Source organism: Leopardus geoffroyi, chromosome B2 (genome assembly GCF_018350155.1).
Source record: "Leopardus geoffroyi isolate Oge1 chromosome B2, O.geoffroyi_Oge1_pat1.0, whole genome shotgun sequence".
In the NCBI taxonomy this organism is placed as follows: Eukaryota; Metazoa; Chordata; class Mammalia; order Carnivora; family Felidae; genus Leopardus; species Leopardus geoffroyi.
In genome coordinates, this window is record NC_059332.1 from 11,558,756 (window position 1) to 11,573,260 (window position 14,505).

General features: G+C 43.0%; 1 protein-coding gene across 11 annotated transcripts in view; it reads left to right on the top strand.

Annotated features, from left to right (window-relative positions):
- The window catches only part of KIF13A (kinesin family member 13A), a 216,539-nt gene extending 203,174 nt beyond the window's left edge, over positions 1 to 13,365 (top strand). For 5 of the 11 annotated variants that reach the window (XM_045497283.1, XM_045497284.1, XM_045497287.1 and 2 more), the window contains 4 exons: positions 316 to 420; positions 822 to 863; positions 8,099 to 8,887; positions 11,742 to 13,365. In XM_045497283.1, the coding sequence (XP_045353239.1) occupies positions 316 to 420; positions 822 to 863; positions 8,099 to 8,887; positions 11,742 to 11,762 (957 nt within the window). In that variant the 3' untranslated portion in view covers positions 11,763 to 13,365. The remainder of the gene's footprint in view (positions 1 to 315; positions 421 to 821; positions 864 to 8,098; positions 8,888 to 11,741) is intronic. The other 6 variants (XM_045497288.1, XM_045497291.1, XM_045497293.1 and 3 more) reach the window with 3 other exon arrangements.
- The last annotated feature ends 1,140 nt before the right edge of the window (positions 13,366 to 14,505 follow it).

The window sequence follows — 14,505 nt, forward strand, 5'->3', positions numbered from 1 at the left end:
CTGCTTACGGCTTTTCAAAGTATTTTTTTTAACGTTCCATGTGAGGAAGATGTTCCCTAGGTGTTTGGAAAATAGTATGGGCTTTTTTTTTTTTTTTTTTTTAATTTGATAAAACCAGTTATGCTATTTGCCATTAGTCTGTGTAGTCTTGTCAGACTTCATCAGTGGTTTTAACTTCGGCCTGCGAAATCTCCGCACTACTCCTGTGGAATACAAGTGTTTGTGTTGCTTTGCTAACTTGCACGTACTTAACCGTGTATTTCGGCTGTCGGCGTCTTCTGTGTGTGATGCATCTGTGTGTCTTAACCTTTGCAGAGCATGCCTCCACCTCAGCCACATAACCCTGGCTGCATTGTGCCCTCGGGAAGCAATGGCAGCAACATGCTACTAGAGCACAATAGCAAACGTGAGAAGAAGATTGTAAGTTCCAGAACCATTTCTGTTGTATTGCCTGGTGGTGGGTTTTAAGGCCCTTTCACAGACAATCATCCAAATCCTTTAAGAAGAAATTAAGATAATGTATTGGGTCTTTCTCTCTTTTTTTTTTTTTTTAAGAAAACAATGTGATCACTGGTAATGAAATGTTGCATGAATGTGGCCATGACCTTTGATTCTTCTAAGTGTTCATCCTATTTTATTTATTTATTTATTTATTTATTTATTTATTTATTTATTTACTTATTTATTTATTTGCTTAGTATCAACTTGCTTAGAAAAAGGGGAAAAGGCACTCTTACTGATTCTAGTCTTTGAAAAGGGTAACAAAGAGATCGCTTTAACTGATTCTGGATCTTTCTAATGTGTCTCTGCATACTGCCCAGATTCTGAAGTTAATCTACCTAGAGGAGTTGCACTTACTTGCAGTGAGTAATCATGCACTTAGCTGTGGGGATGTTTGAAAGCTCCTTTTGTGTCGCCTGATGCTCCCGCTAAGCTGATTCTGCAGCTTGAAGCCGTGCTGCAAACCCTCACTGCCCCCGTTACCGCCTCAGCACCTCAGGCGGCAAAATAGGTCCCAACCCCCTCAGTGTCAGGCTGGCTCTTGGGATGGCTTATCTGTATTTCAGCCACAGGTAGGTTGAAACTCTGCCTGTAAAATGCCCTTCCCCAGCTCTTGGTTTTCAAATTACACATTTGCAAATCGTTTTTAAGACGCTGTTATACCAGGCACGGGGGATTATATGTGATACCTCAATTTAAAAATCAAACTGTAGGGTGCCTGGGCGGCTCAGTCGGTTAAGCGTCTGACACTTGGTTTCAGCTCAGGTCATGATATCACGGTTTGTGGGTTCAAGCCCCGCATCAGGCTCTGCACTGATGGTGTGGAGCCTGCTTGGGATTCTCTCTCTCCCTCTCTCTGCTCCTCCCCTGCTCATGCTCTCTCAAAATAAATAACTTAAAAAAAATAAAATAAAAAACAAACTGTATTCCCAGACCTGGAAACAGTTTTCTTGTGTCTGAGCTTTCACTCTCCTGTGGCTTCCTGGGCTTTGAAAAAGTAAAGCAGCTTGGAACAAGACAGAGCTGGTTGGTGTTTCCATCTGAGGACAGTCTGATCCGTGGGCAGCCCGTGGGAGGTTTCCTTTCCCAGCTGCACAGGTCAGACCTGGTCCAAAGACTCCGGGGTGTGAGGTCCTCTAAAGGTTCTAAAATGGGCTCCTGCTGCTCACTGTGTGAACCTAACAGGAACTTAACCCAGAATGCAGTTGGCCATGCACCTGCATGCTTGGAGAGCTCACAGGACTTAGGAAATGACCTTCTCATTCCTCCTGTCTGTGGAAGACAGAAGAAAAGGCACCATTTCCCCCTCTCCTCTGTCCCTCTCCCCACCGTTGCTTCTGTGTTCTCCCTGCCCCTCAGTCCCAAGTCTCCATCATAGTTCCTGCTGGAAAAGAGGGTGAACATCAACACCTGCCCCTACATCTCTACATCCTAATATGTTGCTCATTCACTTACTTGACCTCCCTGCTTAATTAATAAGGCTGCAGCATGGGCTGAAAAGGCCAAGTAGCTAGCTCATGACCCCTGCAAACTCTCTGGCTCTCTGGCTGGTTGAATCTGTTGGATGATGTGGAACCTACCACCATGATGCATGGGTAGTAAATTTAAACCTCTTGTAACAATCCATTCTGGTAGAACACACCATCAGGAGACTGCTGGATGACCCTTCTGGGACTACCCAGCAGATGGTTTCACTGTTGATAGGGTTTGCCTCTTCATTATTTTCTTTACTTTCCTTGTATTATTTTTACATAAAACCCATTTCAGGACTTTTAGCTAGCAGAGGGTAGGATGGAACTGGCTTCTCTTAACCCAGCAACTCTCAAGCAGCACTTAGCCTCTGTGTGGTTGCATGCACCTTGAAGTCTGCTGAGTAGGGTTTGAGGGTACCATTTTTATTGCTGGAAACTTGAGAGAATGGCCTCTACTCTCCTTAGAAATCTGGCACCAAACAATAATGACAAAATCTTTAAAAAAGGAGAAAGAGGGGTTCCTACGTGGCACAATCAGTTGAGCGTCCAACTTTGGCTCAGGTCATGATTTCACAGTTCATGAGTTTGAGCCCTGCATTGGGCTCCATGCTGACAGTGCAGAGCCTGCTTGGGATTCTCTCTCTCTCCCTCTGTCTGTGCTCCTCCCCAACTCGAGATCTCTCCTTCCCCACCTCTGTCTCCTATATATATATAAAATATTTTTTTAAGAGAAAGAGGGGATCTTGGCTGCTAGTCAGAAGAGCATACGACTCCTAATCTTCGGGTCATGACTTTGAGCCCCACATTGGATGTAGAAACTATTTAAATAAATAAAACTTTTTTTATAGCGTTTTTTTTTTTTAATTTTTTTTAACGTTTATTTATTTTTGAGACAGAGAGAGACAGAGCATGAACGGGGGAGGGTCAGAGAGAGGGAGACACAGAATCCAAAACAGGCTCCAGGCTCTGAGCTGTCAGCACAGAGCCCGACGCAGGGCTCAAACTCACAGACCGTGAGATCATGACCTGAGCCGAAGTCAGCCGCCCAACCGACTGAGCCACCCAGGCGCCCCTAAAAAGTTTTTTTTAATAAAAAAAAAAAAGAGAAAGAAATCTGTCTCTGCCTCTTCATCTCTGAAACTATTGAACTGCTTGATTTATTTCAGATAGTTCTGGCTTTTCCAGGATGTTCTGGTAGATTTTAAGGGTATTGCTTGATCTGAGGTTCTAATTCTCTGTGGGAAGCTTTCATTTTATTTCTCCTCTTACAAATGGACATCCACTGCTTTATCCTTTTGTTTCCCATTCACTCTCTTTCCTTTTACACTCTTGAAAAATCCAAGGGTGAATCAGTGGTTTGGTCTCATCAATGGAGTTTGAAATAATTTCTGATAGTTTCAAATAGAATGTAGTTACATATAGCTAGCATTGATTCTTTTATTTAAAAAAAAATTTTTTTTTAAGTTTATTTATTTTGAGAGAGAGTGCATGCACGCAAGCAGGAGAGGGGCAGGGAGAGAGAGAATTCCAAGCAGGCTCTGCACCACCAGTACGGAGGCTGATGTGGGGCTCAAACCCACAAACTGTGAGATCATGACGTGAGCCAAAATCAAGAGGCGGATGCTTAACAGACTGAGCTACTCAGCCTACTGAGGCTTGATTCTTAAAGCACAGTGTGTTGTCTGATCAATTTGGGAAGATACACAAATGTACTTCATGTCTTGTTTAAATAACATAAAGGCAACAACATGCCTTTGGAGTCTATCTTAAGTCATTAAGCAGAGAGAAGATTAGAAAGGAAATCACTTCTCCCTCTCTTGGGTCTTGCATAGACAGCATATAGTTTATTTCTCCATTTACAGATGAGGGTCATGCCCAAAGTCTCGCAGTTAATGACAGCATAAGAACAAAGGCTCCGTCATCCCTCAGCACAATTGGGCTGACCCCAAGGACTCTAGATGCTCCCCCAAATAGTGCAGTTTTAGTTGCCCTGCTGCTGCTGTTTCTAAAAAAAGGCTGCCCGCCTTTTAGTACCATGGACAGAAGTACTGGGGCCCTAGGCTGAGACAGTCCTTCTGAAAAGAGACCATCTCCCTGTGTGGACAACACAGACCCCATTCCATGTGGAAGTAAAAGTGACTTTGATCAAGTGAAACTCCTTGCCAAGAGTCACTGCTTTAATGTGGGTTATGATCCCTTCTTAAAGTCAAGGTATGTTGTCTATAGGTAAATATCAGCTGCATGAACTGAATTGCAAAAATCAAATCATGAAGACTGTAGCTATAGAGAGACTTGAGAACTTGACTCCATGCTTCACTTTTGGGCAGGGTTTTAAACCTTTTTGTCCTTAAGACATAGTAGGAAGGTGCTTAGCTTAGTCTCCTTGAAGATACAACGATAAATATTTCTGGAGTAGAAAGTCTGTCTAACCAAATTCCCTTATGGCACAGTTTAAGCCAATTTTAAGTCCTGTTTTTTTTCCTTGAAGGCAATAACTCAATAAGCCTTCAGTCTGGTTTACATGTTGGGAAATGTTTAATCTCTACTGAGTTTTCTTTTTCATTTTTGAAATAACTTGCCCCAACTCCTCTAGCCTCTCTCTTTGGGTCATTCCCCTCCCCCAGTTCCATCCCAGGTACAACACTATGGACTGATCCCTATTTGAACTTAATCTCTTGGTGGTTTTGTAGACTCTTCAGTTTTATTAAGCTCCTTCTAGTCCTTTAGGAATAACTTTTTATCTTTGTGAGTTTGATAAATGTGTACCTGTTTCTACACAGTAAACTATGATTGAATATTTCATTCAGCAAAGTTGTGTTTTAGGGTGACAGGCCTTTCCTCGGTCTTGAGAAGACATAACTTCAGGCATAAAAAGGGCTCCAAGTTACTAATTCTCATATTAAGATTTGGTTTTCTTTTCAACAACTAACTTTTCAGTAATTAATTGCATCAGAGATTCCGGGGCTTGGGGAATTGTATTTCTTTGCCAGCTTCAGTCAAAAGGAAATATAAAGGTGGGGGAGGCACTTGGGTGGCTCAGTCAGTAAAGAATGCAACTCTTGATTTTGGGGTCGTGAGTTTGAGCCCCACATTGGGTGTAGAGCTTACTTACAAAAAAAGAAAGAAAGAAATCTAAGGATCCAAACACTAGAAATTCAATTTTGAGTCTAAACATGTCAAGTAGAGGGACATCTGGATGGCTCAGTCAGTTAAGCATCTGACTTTTGGGGAGCCTGGGTGGCTCAGTTGATTAAGCATCTGACTTTGGCTCAGATCATGATCCCATGGTTTGTGGGTTCTAGCCCCATGTCAGTCTCTGTGCTGACAGCTCAGAGCCTGGAACCTGCTTCAGATTCTGTGTCTCCCTGTCTTCTCTGCCCTCCCCTGTTCAGGCTTGCGTGTGCACACACACTCTCTCTCAAAAATAAACATTAAAAAAATAAATTAAAAAAAAAGAAAACAACCAACTCTTGATCTTGGGTCAGGTCATGATCTCATGGTTCATAAGATGGAGCCCCACATGAGGCTCTGTGTTGACACTGAAGAGCCTGCTTGAGATTTTCTCTCTCCCTCTCTCTCTGTCCCTTCCCTGATCACGCGCACTCTCTCGCTCTCTCTCACGCTCTCGCTCTCTCAAAATAAATAAACTTAAAAAAATTAAAAGAAAAAAACAAATAAACATGTCAAGTAGAGAATCAGTAAAATACGGACAAAAGCCACCGATTGAATTCTGTCTAATCTTTGCTCCTTTCCAAACATTCCCCCCTCCCCCTTTTTTAATAATGCTACTTGATTTAGAATGTAGCTAAAAATAAGGTGGCGAGATTAGTGTTGCCAAAAATTTTGTTTTGCTAATTTTCTGGAATTTTTACCAGTGATATTTGATACTCATTCACCTTTGTTTTTTGGATTTTTTTGTTTTTTTAGTTTATTTATTTTTGAGAGAGAAAGTGCAAGTGGGGGAGGGGCAGAGAGCGAGGGAGAGAATGAATCCCGAGCAGGCTCTGTGCTGTCAGTGCAGAGCCCGATTCTGGGCTCAAACTCACCAACTTCGAGATCATGACCTGAGCCAAAGTTGGACACTCAACCAACTGAGCCACTCAGGTACCCCTCACCTTTGATTAATAGCCATGGAATTAAGACAGCTGATGCTTTTGTATAATTTATATTCAAGTTATTTTAAAATCTAAGGAACACTCAGAGAGAAACTTCCCTGCTCATTTGGTATCTTCTGAACCTGAGAGGTTTGTTAAAAGGGCTGTTGCCATTTGAATTTTAAAGAAATGTTTGGAAAGAATTTAAGAAACACATTGTTTTCTGTTCAAAATTTAAAATCAATTTTAGTTGTTATACCCAATTATAATTTTCAAGTTATACAGCTTTTGAGTATTTTATATATATTATATATATAATAAATATATAAATAAATATAGATCTAGCACAAGAAAAAGGAAAAATGGGAAAATATTTCCTCTTTAAAGTACAGTGAATTAATTTAATGTATAAGGCCAATAAAATAATTGTTACTTCTGCCAGATGGCATTTTACATTTTGATAAAAAGATATATTCTTAATCATATATGTCAAGGAAAAGCGACCATATGTTTTTAAACACTTCCAAATTGTCATTTAACTTAAAAGGCACTACTGATGTTGCCATAATTTTTTTTGGTGATGTGGCCTAAGTATCCTTTGTGTCAATAAAATGTAATAATCTCAAGTAAAAAGAAAAAAACAACTAAGAAGCACTCAAGACTATTAAGGTATTGATTTAGCCATTTAGCATCTTACGCAAAAGAAATTATTATTGTAAAATTCAGTCGATGAAATTTATGTTAATTTGTGAACTGCCATCTCCCGTATCCTTCAAGCATGTTCTTTTTCCCCTTCCCTATCCCCTCTCTCCTCAACCTTTTGAAATGATACTTTAATGAGTAAGGTTAACGTTTTGGTTCCAGGTCTTTACCGTCTCCTTGCTTTTATACTGAATTAAATTTCCATCCACCAAAACAGGGTCCAGGATAGTTCTAAGAGCAAGGACCCAAAATCCTAACTCCATGAGGGCAGGAACCATGCCTGGTTTTGTTCAATGTTGGTATTCCCAGTTCTTGGGCCAATGACTGGCATACAGTGGATGCTTGATGAATACTCGTAGAATGAAAGGCATCTTTTCAGAGAAGAGGAATATTTGTTTATGAGGTTAATTAGAAATGACTAGATTGTGTTATCATTTTTTTTCTTTTTAAAAGCTCTACATCCAATGTGGGGCTTGAACTCATGACCCCAAGATCAAGAACTGCATGCTCTACTGAGTGAGCCAGCCAGGCACTCCTTATCATTTACATCTACATGTTTTATGTTGGTTTCCTTCAAATACAAAAGAGACAGACTGGGAAATGGAGAATACCCACTTCTGCATATATACCAGTCTTCACAAACAGAATTCTAAAGCTACTTGACAAAGGAGATTTTCATTTAAATCTCAGTACCTTCCTCATCTCTGGCCAAATCCTCTATCCACGCTTCTCCAAAACCCTAAAAAGTGTTCATCGTTAGACCGACTGTCAGTATTTTACAACCTTACAGCGTTTAGTGTAACACCAGGAATGGGTGTCGAAATCATGTTCGTTGGCCTTTTCACTGTTGGGATCTTTATTTTACTGCCCTCCCTCCCCGTAAAATAGCTCAGAAACCTTATACAAATTACCTTGCTTACCTGCGCTTGGCTTCCCAAAGCAAGGATTGTAAGAACAAACGAAGCGGCACGTCTTCTCTGCCCCTGGCTGTCCCTCTCCTCATTTAATTAGCAAAGGGAAATCATCACAACTGAAAACTAATCATCAATTAAAATGAATTAAGAGTCCACTGCACTTAAACCAGGGAAGGAAACATTTCCAATTAGCAGGGAGTGAGCGCAGAATAAATAAATCTCCTACGTATTAGGTGGGTTTATGCTCACGGATCTCTGAGAGTATTGTACTTGGGTCCACCGTAGGTGACAAGATTTAACCAAACTCACGAACACTACACGTGTGAATGCCTTTAATAGGAATGTATTTAAAACTTGTCTCAACAATAAAGTCGCCATAAGGAGCTAATGAGTGACTTTTGCTTCGTTACTATAGGACTCTGAGGAGGAGGAAAATGATCTGGAAGCTCTTAACAGGAAGCTGATAAGTTCACAGCCTTACGTGCCCGTGGAGTTTGCAGACTTCAGTGTTTACAATGCCAGCTTGGAGAACAGGGAGTGGTTTTCTTCGAAAGTAGATTTGGTGAACTCAAGGGTCCTGGAGAAAGAAGTGTCCCGTAGCCCTACCACCAGCAGTATTACCAGCGGCTACTTTTCCCACAGTGCCTCCAACGCCACTCTGTCCGACATGGCGGTCCCTTCCAGTGACAGCTCGGACCAGCTAGCCATTCAGACAAAGGATACAGACTCCAGTGAGCATTACGGACCGTCCCTTGGGCATGATTTCAGACCGTCCTCAAACAAAGAGTTGACAGAACTAGAAAGAGGCTTGCTTAAAGAGAAGATAATTATGGTGCCACTCAAGGAAAACAGTGCCTTAGCCAAAGGGAGCCCATCACCCCAAAGCATCCCTGAGAAAAACTCCAAATCCCTCTGTAGGACTGGCTCCTGTTCAGGGCAGGATGCCTGCTCCAGCCGAAATGGCCAACCAGTCAGAGAATTTTGCCCCAGGGAAGTGACCATAGAGCACACCACAGATATCCTTGAGGACCATTCTTTCACAGAGTTTATGGGTGTGTCCGATGGGAAAGATTTTGACGGATTGACGGATTCTTCTGGAGAGCTTTCAAGTAGAAGAAACCTACCCAATAAAATGGACAGGAAGAGTATCTCAGATGGGCCGCAGGGCCCTGCCCAGCTGCATTCCTCAGCAGAGAATGAACAGGTAATAAATTCCAGAGGCAGTCCTCTGTGTTCTGTACTGTTGGGGAGCCTGCCTGATTGTGCACCGACCCCCAGAGGTGCTTCACCACAGGACTTAGTAGGAGAGGTTTGCTCAGATGCTTCTGACAGGGAAGATGGGCCCACTGGAGCACAAACTCACTGCTGCCCAGCTGGCTCTGTGCGGTGTCCGATGGACGATGGAATATATGGGACCGGTGGCTTTTTTTTTTTTTTTTATAACTTTTTTAGGTTAATTAATCTATTTTTTAATTATTTTTGAGAGAGAGAGACACAGAGTATGAGTGGGGAAGGGGCAGGGAGAGGGAGAGAGAGAGAGAGAGAGAGATAGAAAATCTGAAGCAGGCTCCAGGCTCTGCAATGTCAGCACAGAGCCCTTCTTGGAGCTTGAACCCATGACCCATGATCTCATGAGATCATGACCTGACCTGAAGTTGGATGCTTAACCAACTGAGCCACCCAGGTGCCCTGGACCAGTGGCCTTTCTAACAGGCATGTGGGTTGGTGACGAATTAAGCATTCACATGACTAAAGATCATTCAGTCTCATATTCCGTTCCCTGAAATGTCTAATTACTGGCTATCCCAAGGCATTCAGGTAGCATCTACTGTATTTCGTGAAATCTGTGATTTCTGTAATTACTAGATAAACCATTATTTTATGTATCACTGCAAAAAATACTTCAATGAAACCACATTACATTAGTAAATGTGTAATTTACTAATTACAGAGGTGTTAAAATCCCAATTTCAGAGGTGTTAAAAAGGGTCGTGGGGGAAGGGAGGCATGCATAGTAGAGGTGTTAAAAAGGGGCATGGGGGAAGGGAGGCATGCATAGTAGAATTGATTTAAAAAATCGTCATTTAGTGCCCATAGGTAAAAGCATGTTTGGGGGAAGTATAGGTGAATTCCCAGAGCAGTTGAAGTTTGGGCTTTGGAAGTTACCAGGTTGGTTATAATGTTTAATTTTATAGTTTAATAGTTTAATTTTTTCGTTTAATTCCTAAACTAATGGAACAGAGTGGATGTTTGCTAACACTCGTAAGGAAAATAGCAAATTATATAAATAAGAGATTATCCACTTCTGGGGGCTGGGCTCCTGAGAGCCACCATTTCTTTCCATCCAGGGTCACTGTTTTGGTCCCACACCCCCACTGCAGCTGAGTGAGGGGTATGGGAGGGCCAGAACTTAGCAAAACAAAGAGCAGACAGAACTAGAAAAATAATCTAGAAAGATATGATGCCATTGGTCTTGGCTTTGCTGAGGAAGTTATTCTGGTTTGGTGGCTTTTCCCCCCCGAGAAGCTTTACCCCCTTTTCATACTAGCCCTTAACATTTCCGTGTGTAGTCACTTACACAGCATACTCCTAAATAAACTGCAAAACCCAGACGGTGATTTCTTGCAATAAAAACAAAAGACTTTCTTCCCCCAACATAAGACTAAGAATAAAGTTACTTGTTACTGTTCTTTGCCCATGAAACAACGACCCGTTTGTTTAAGAGCCTTTGGCTTCCTTTGCTCTGGTCTTCAGGCAGAATCTGCATTGCTGGCCTGGATCAGCCTTTCGGTCCTTCCTCTGTGAAGTCCAAGGGCTAATTCTAATGCTTTTCAAACCTAAGTGTGCAGCAGACTTCCCGAGAGGTATTGAGGGTGCCTCTTCAAAATTCAGGTTCCCAGGAGCCGCTGCTCTCCTCCGCTGACCCGCTGCTTCAGTGCAGTGCAGAGCGGGGGGTCTGTCTTCAGAGACCCCTCTGCTGCAGTGATAATTGGGGGTGGCCGAGGGCTTACAGAAGAGGAGGAGACAACAATCCCTCCCCCTTGTTCCACTGATTGGATTACATGGAACCAACAAACGGGAACATGACCTGATTTTTGTTTTCAGAGGCTCCACAATAGTGTGTTCCTGCCAAAGATCCTGCCTTTTAAAAGTGGAATTTACAGGGGCGCCTGGGTGGCTCAGTCAGTTGGGCGTCCGACTTTGGCTCAGGTCGTGATCTCACGGTTCGCTGAGTTCAAGCCCCGCATTGGGCTCTGTGCTGACAGCTCAGAGCCCGGAGCCTGCTTCCGATTCTGTGTCTCCCTCTCTCTCTGCCCCTCCCCCACTCACACTCTGTTTCTCTCTCTCTCTCTCTCTCTCTGTCAAAAATAAACATTTAAAAAAAAGGTTTTTTTAATAAAAACAATAGAAGTGGAATTTACAAAAATATTTGTTATATCAGAGTAACATGGGATTAGGGTGATTTGTTTTAATTTTTTTAATGTTTATTTTTGAGAGAGACAGAGTGTGAGTGGGGAAGGGGCAGAGAGAGAGAGGGAGATACAGAATCCAAAACAGGCTCCAGGCTCTGAGCTGTCAGCACAGAGCCCGATGTGGGGCTCGAACTCGGAAACGGCAAGATCATGACCTAGGCTGAAGTCAGACGCTTAACTGACTGAGCCACCCAGGTGCCCCTGTGTTTTTGTTTTTGTTTTTGTTTTTGTTTTTTATTGCTTTAGTGTTTTTGTAATACTCTTTGGTTTTAGTAAGTTGTGACAACACTTTTTTACTTTAACTTTGGGTCTTCTTTCTGTCATCACTTTTGCTAGAAGCTTCACTTCGGGGCAAGGTTTCTCCTTTGTCTAGTGTGAATCCTAGAACAGGATTCCATAATAAAGTGGATCCTGTGGGTCCCTTCAGGGAGAGCCCCTTGAGTGGGTGATGTCTGGCTGTGAATGGGCCCTGTGTGTACGTGGTGTGTGTGTGTGCGTGTGTGTGTGTGTGTGTGTGTGTGTGTTGGCATTGGGGGGAGGGGGGCGGGGATCAGGAGCTCGAACTCACCAGGGTCTGCATTCCAGGGCAGCGCGAGCACTCGGTGAAAGCAGCCAGCGCCTCCCCGCAGGCCACAGCATCTTCGTTGCGGTCTGCCTCGTGAAAGCACCAGCCCCATCTGTAAAACATGCTGCGGCCCAGCCGGGGACCCCAGACCAGCGTGGAGAAGCCAAGCGCTTCGTGGGCCACCTGCCTTCTCCTCCCGAGCTGGGAGAAGCTGGCACTTTGTCACTCGGGGGAATCGGCAGCCTCTGCTTTTTCCAGAAAGCCAGAGAACCGAAAATCCTGGATTGAATTAAGTGGCAGTATTTTTGTTTGCACTTATTACTACACACACCCACTGTGTAGAAACCTCCACAGATTCAAGCGAACTTTATTCTTGTACAATTTTAATCAGTTCTTACTGTAGAATCTGGAGTCCATGCTGTTTTTTTTTTTATAAATAATATATATGATGTATATGAAATGTATATCTATAGTATGTCTGTTTGGAGACAGACAAGACTGCACACGAAAATGCAGATATGAGTGGTTTCTAGAAAATCATAAGGTACTGGATTTGGTTACAAAACCACTTAGGTAATCTCTTATACATGAGCAGATGAAAAAGACCTGATTGCCTAAGAATGAGGTTGCGAATCCCTCTCTGCAGAAAAGGTTACAGAATGCCGTTCTTTACAACCAAAGAACTTACATAAGACTGAACGTTTTTGCTGTCCCCTCGTTTTATGTGTACATATATGTCTGACTGTGAGTTTGGTGCCACACTCCTCTTGGCTACCAGGCCACATGTAGCTGTTCTGTGTCCTGTTTCATAAAGCACACTGAAAAATCTCACAGCTATATTCTTTAGTCTTCCACCGGGTCACCACCTACTGGTGTGACGTTGTAGGCTAACTGTTGACAACGCCTGGGGCTCCGACTCCAGCCTTCCTTACCCCAGGGTTGTGGTTCGGCCTGGCCGGCAGGGGGAATTCAGAGAGCAGTATTACTGTTAAGAGAACACAAGGACATGCCTGGAGTTGGGTTTGGGGAGGGGAGGGGATGTTGATTTTTGTCTTTTTGTGGTTTTTCGTTTTGGATCGGTAGCTTTCGTCGTGTGGTTTTGCTGTTGTTAATTTTACTTAAATTCTGGGAAACACTGAAGGCATGGGATGAGCTATTAAGTTCACAGGTGCCCGCTTCACCGTGCTCGCAGCAGATGATAGAATGCAGGTGATCCTGCTGTCCACGTCTTCATTGGCAGGGTTCTCCTGGTAACGGAGACGTCGAAGGATTACGCATGTGGAAATTTTTACAGAAGTACTTTTTGCGCTCGTTCTGTAGATGCCTGGAAAATCGGTGTGGATGTACAGCAATAAATGTGTTGTGGGAGAGAGAGAATGTGTACATTCTCTAAGTTTTTCTTTTCAGTTCTTAGCATCAGTCAATGAGTAAGATTTTGGAGACTTTAATGAAAAGCTGCTGTTGATGACTTTTGTGTATAGTGAGCCGACTGTAGTATTCTACTATTGTCTGTTTAAAAAGAAAAAGAACTGTAATTTATATCCCCTTTCAACTTTATTGTATTTAATTGGTACAGATTGTGTGTGTGTGTCTGTGTGTGCGTGTGTGTGTTAGAATACAGACTGTCTAATTCAGATTTTAAAACGTCGGTTGTTTGTCTTTAATAACCCTGCCAATTAGCTTCAGATCTAATTTCCCGTATTGGTACGTATATATATATGTGTCTCCGTAGCTTGAAGGGTAATAGTAACAGCCAATATTCAATAGTAACAGCCAACCGTACGAGGCACGGTTCCCAGCATTTGAAACATAGCATCTTGCTTAATCCTCACAGCAGCGGATGCCATAGGTGCTGCTGTTACATATTAGGTGTTTGATGATGGAAAACCGAGGTCAGAGGGGTGGGTCAGTGGGACGGCGACAGATCCAGGATTCAGCCCGTGCTTCCATCAGTCTCCTCCCCGTGTCGTGTCTGTGACGTATCATGGAAGAAGAGGCCTCTGACAACAGGGCACCTCCAGAGTACAGAGGGGGCTGTGCTGAGTCTCACGACTTCTGAACCGACCAGCGCGACACCTGCAGCAGACAGAACGAGGGGTGTGGGACGTGTCCCCCGCGCACAGGCGAGTCTTTGAGAGCAAGTAGCAGTGTCCTGCCAACTATGACATAGTGGCTAATGACAGCTTAATATGAAAGGTTTAACTTAAAAGGGTAGCGCACAACGTTGTCAGAAAAATCTCCATGGCTCACAGTAGCCTTTCTGAAGAGGTCAAGAATGAGACGTAGTCAGGGCGCCTGGGTGGCTCACTCGGTTAGGCATCCAGCTTCTGCTCAGGTCATGGTCTCACAGTCTGCGGGTTTGAGCCCCACGTCGGGCTCTGTGCTGACAGCTCAGGGCCTGGAGCCTGCTTCAGATTCTGTGTCTCCCTCTCTCTCTGCGTGCCTCCCACCCCCTGCTCATGCTCTGTCTCTCAAAAAATAAATAAAAACATTTAATAATAAATAACATTTAATAAAACATTTAATAATAAATAAAGATAAGTAGATATAGCTTGTCCTGGACAGACGAGTGTCTTTCGTAGACTTCCAGGAGAAAGTAGAGAGCGGGGAAGGCCCAAAGTGATTTGAATTTTATAGCATAGGATCGAGGGAGGAAAACAGTCATTTAATATTTAAATAAATGATGACTACAAGTAGAATTCAAGACAAATTGAGCAAATTGTCATTCCTTCTCCTAGAATGAGATCATTGGTATTTGGTCACCAACTTTGTCATTATGACTTG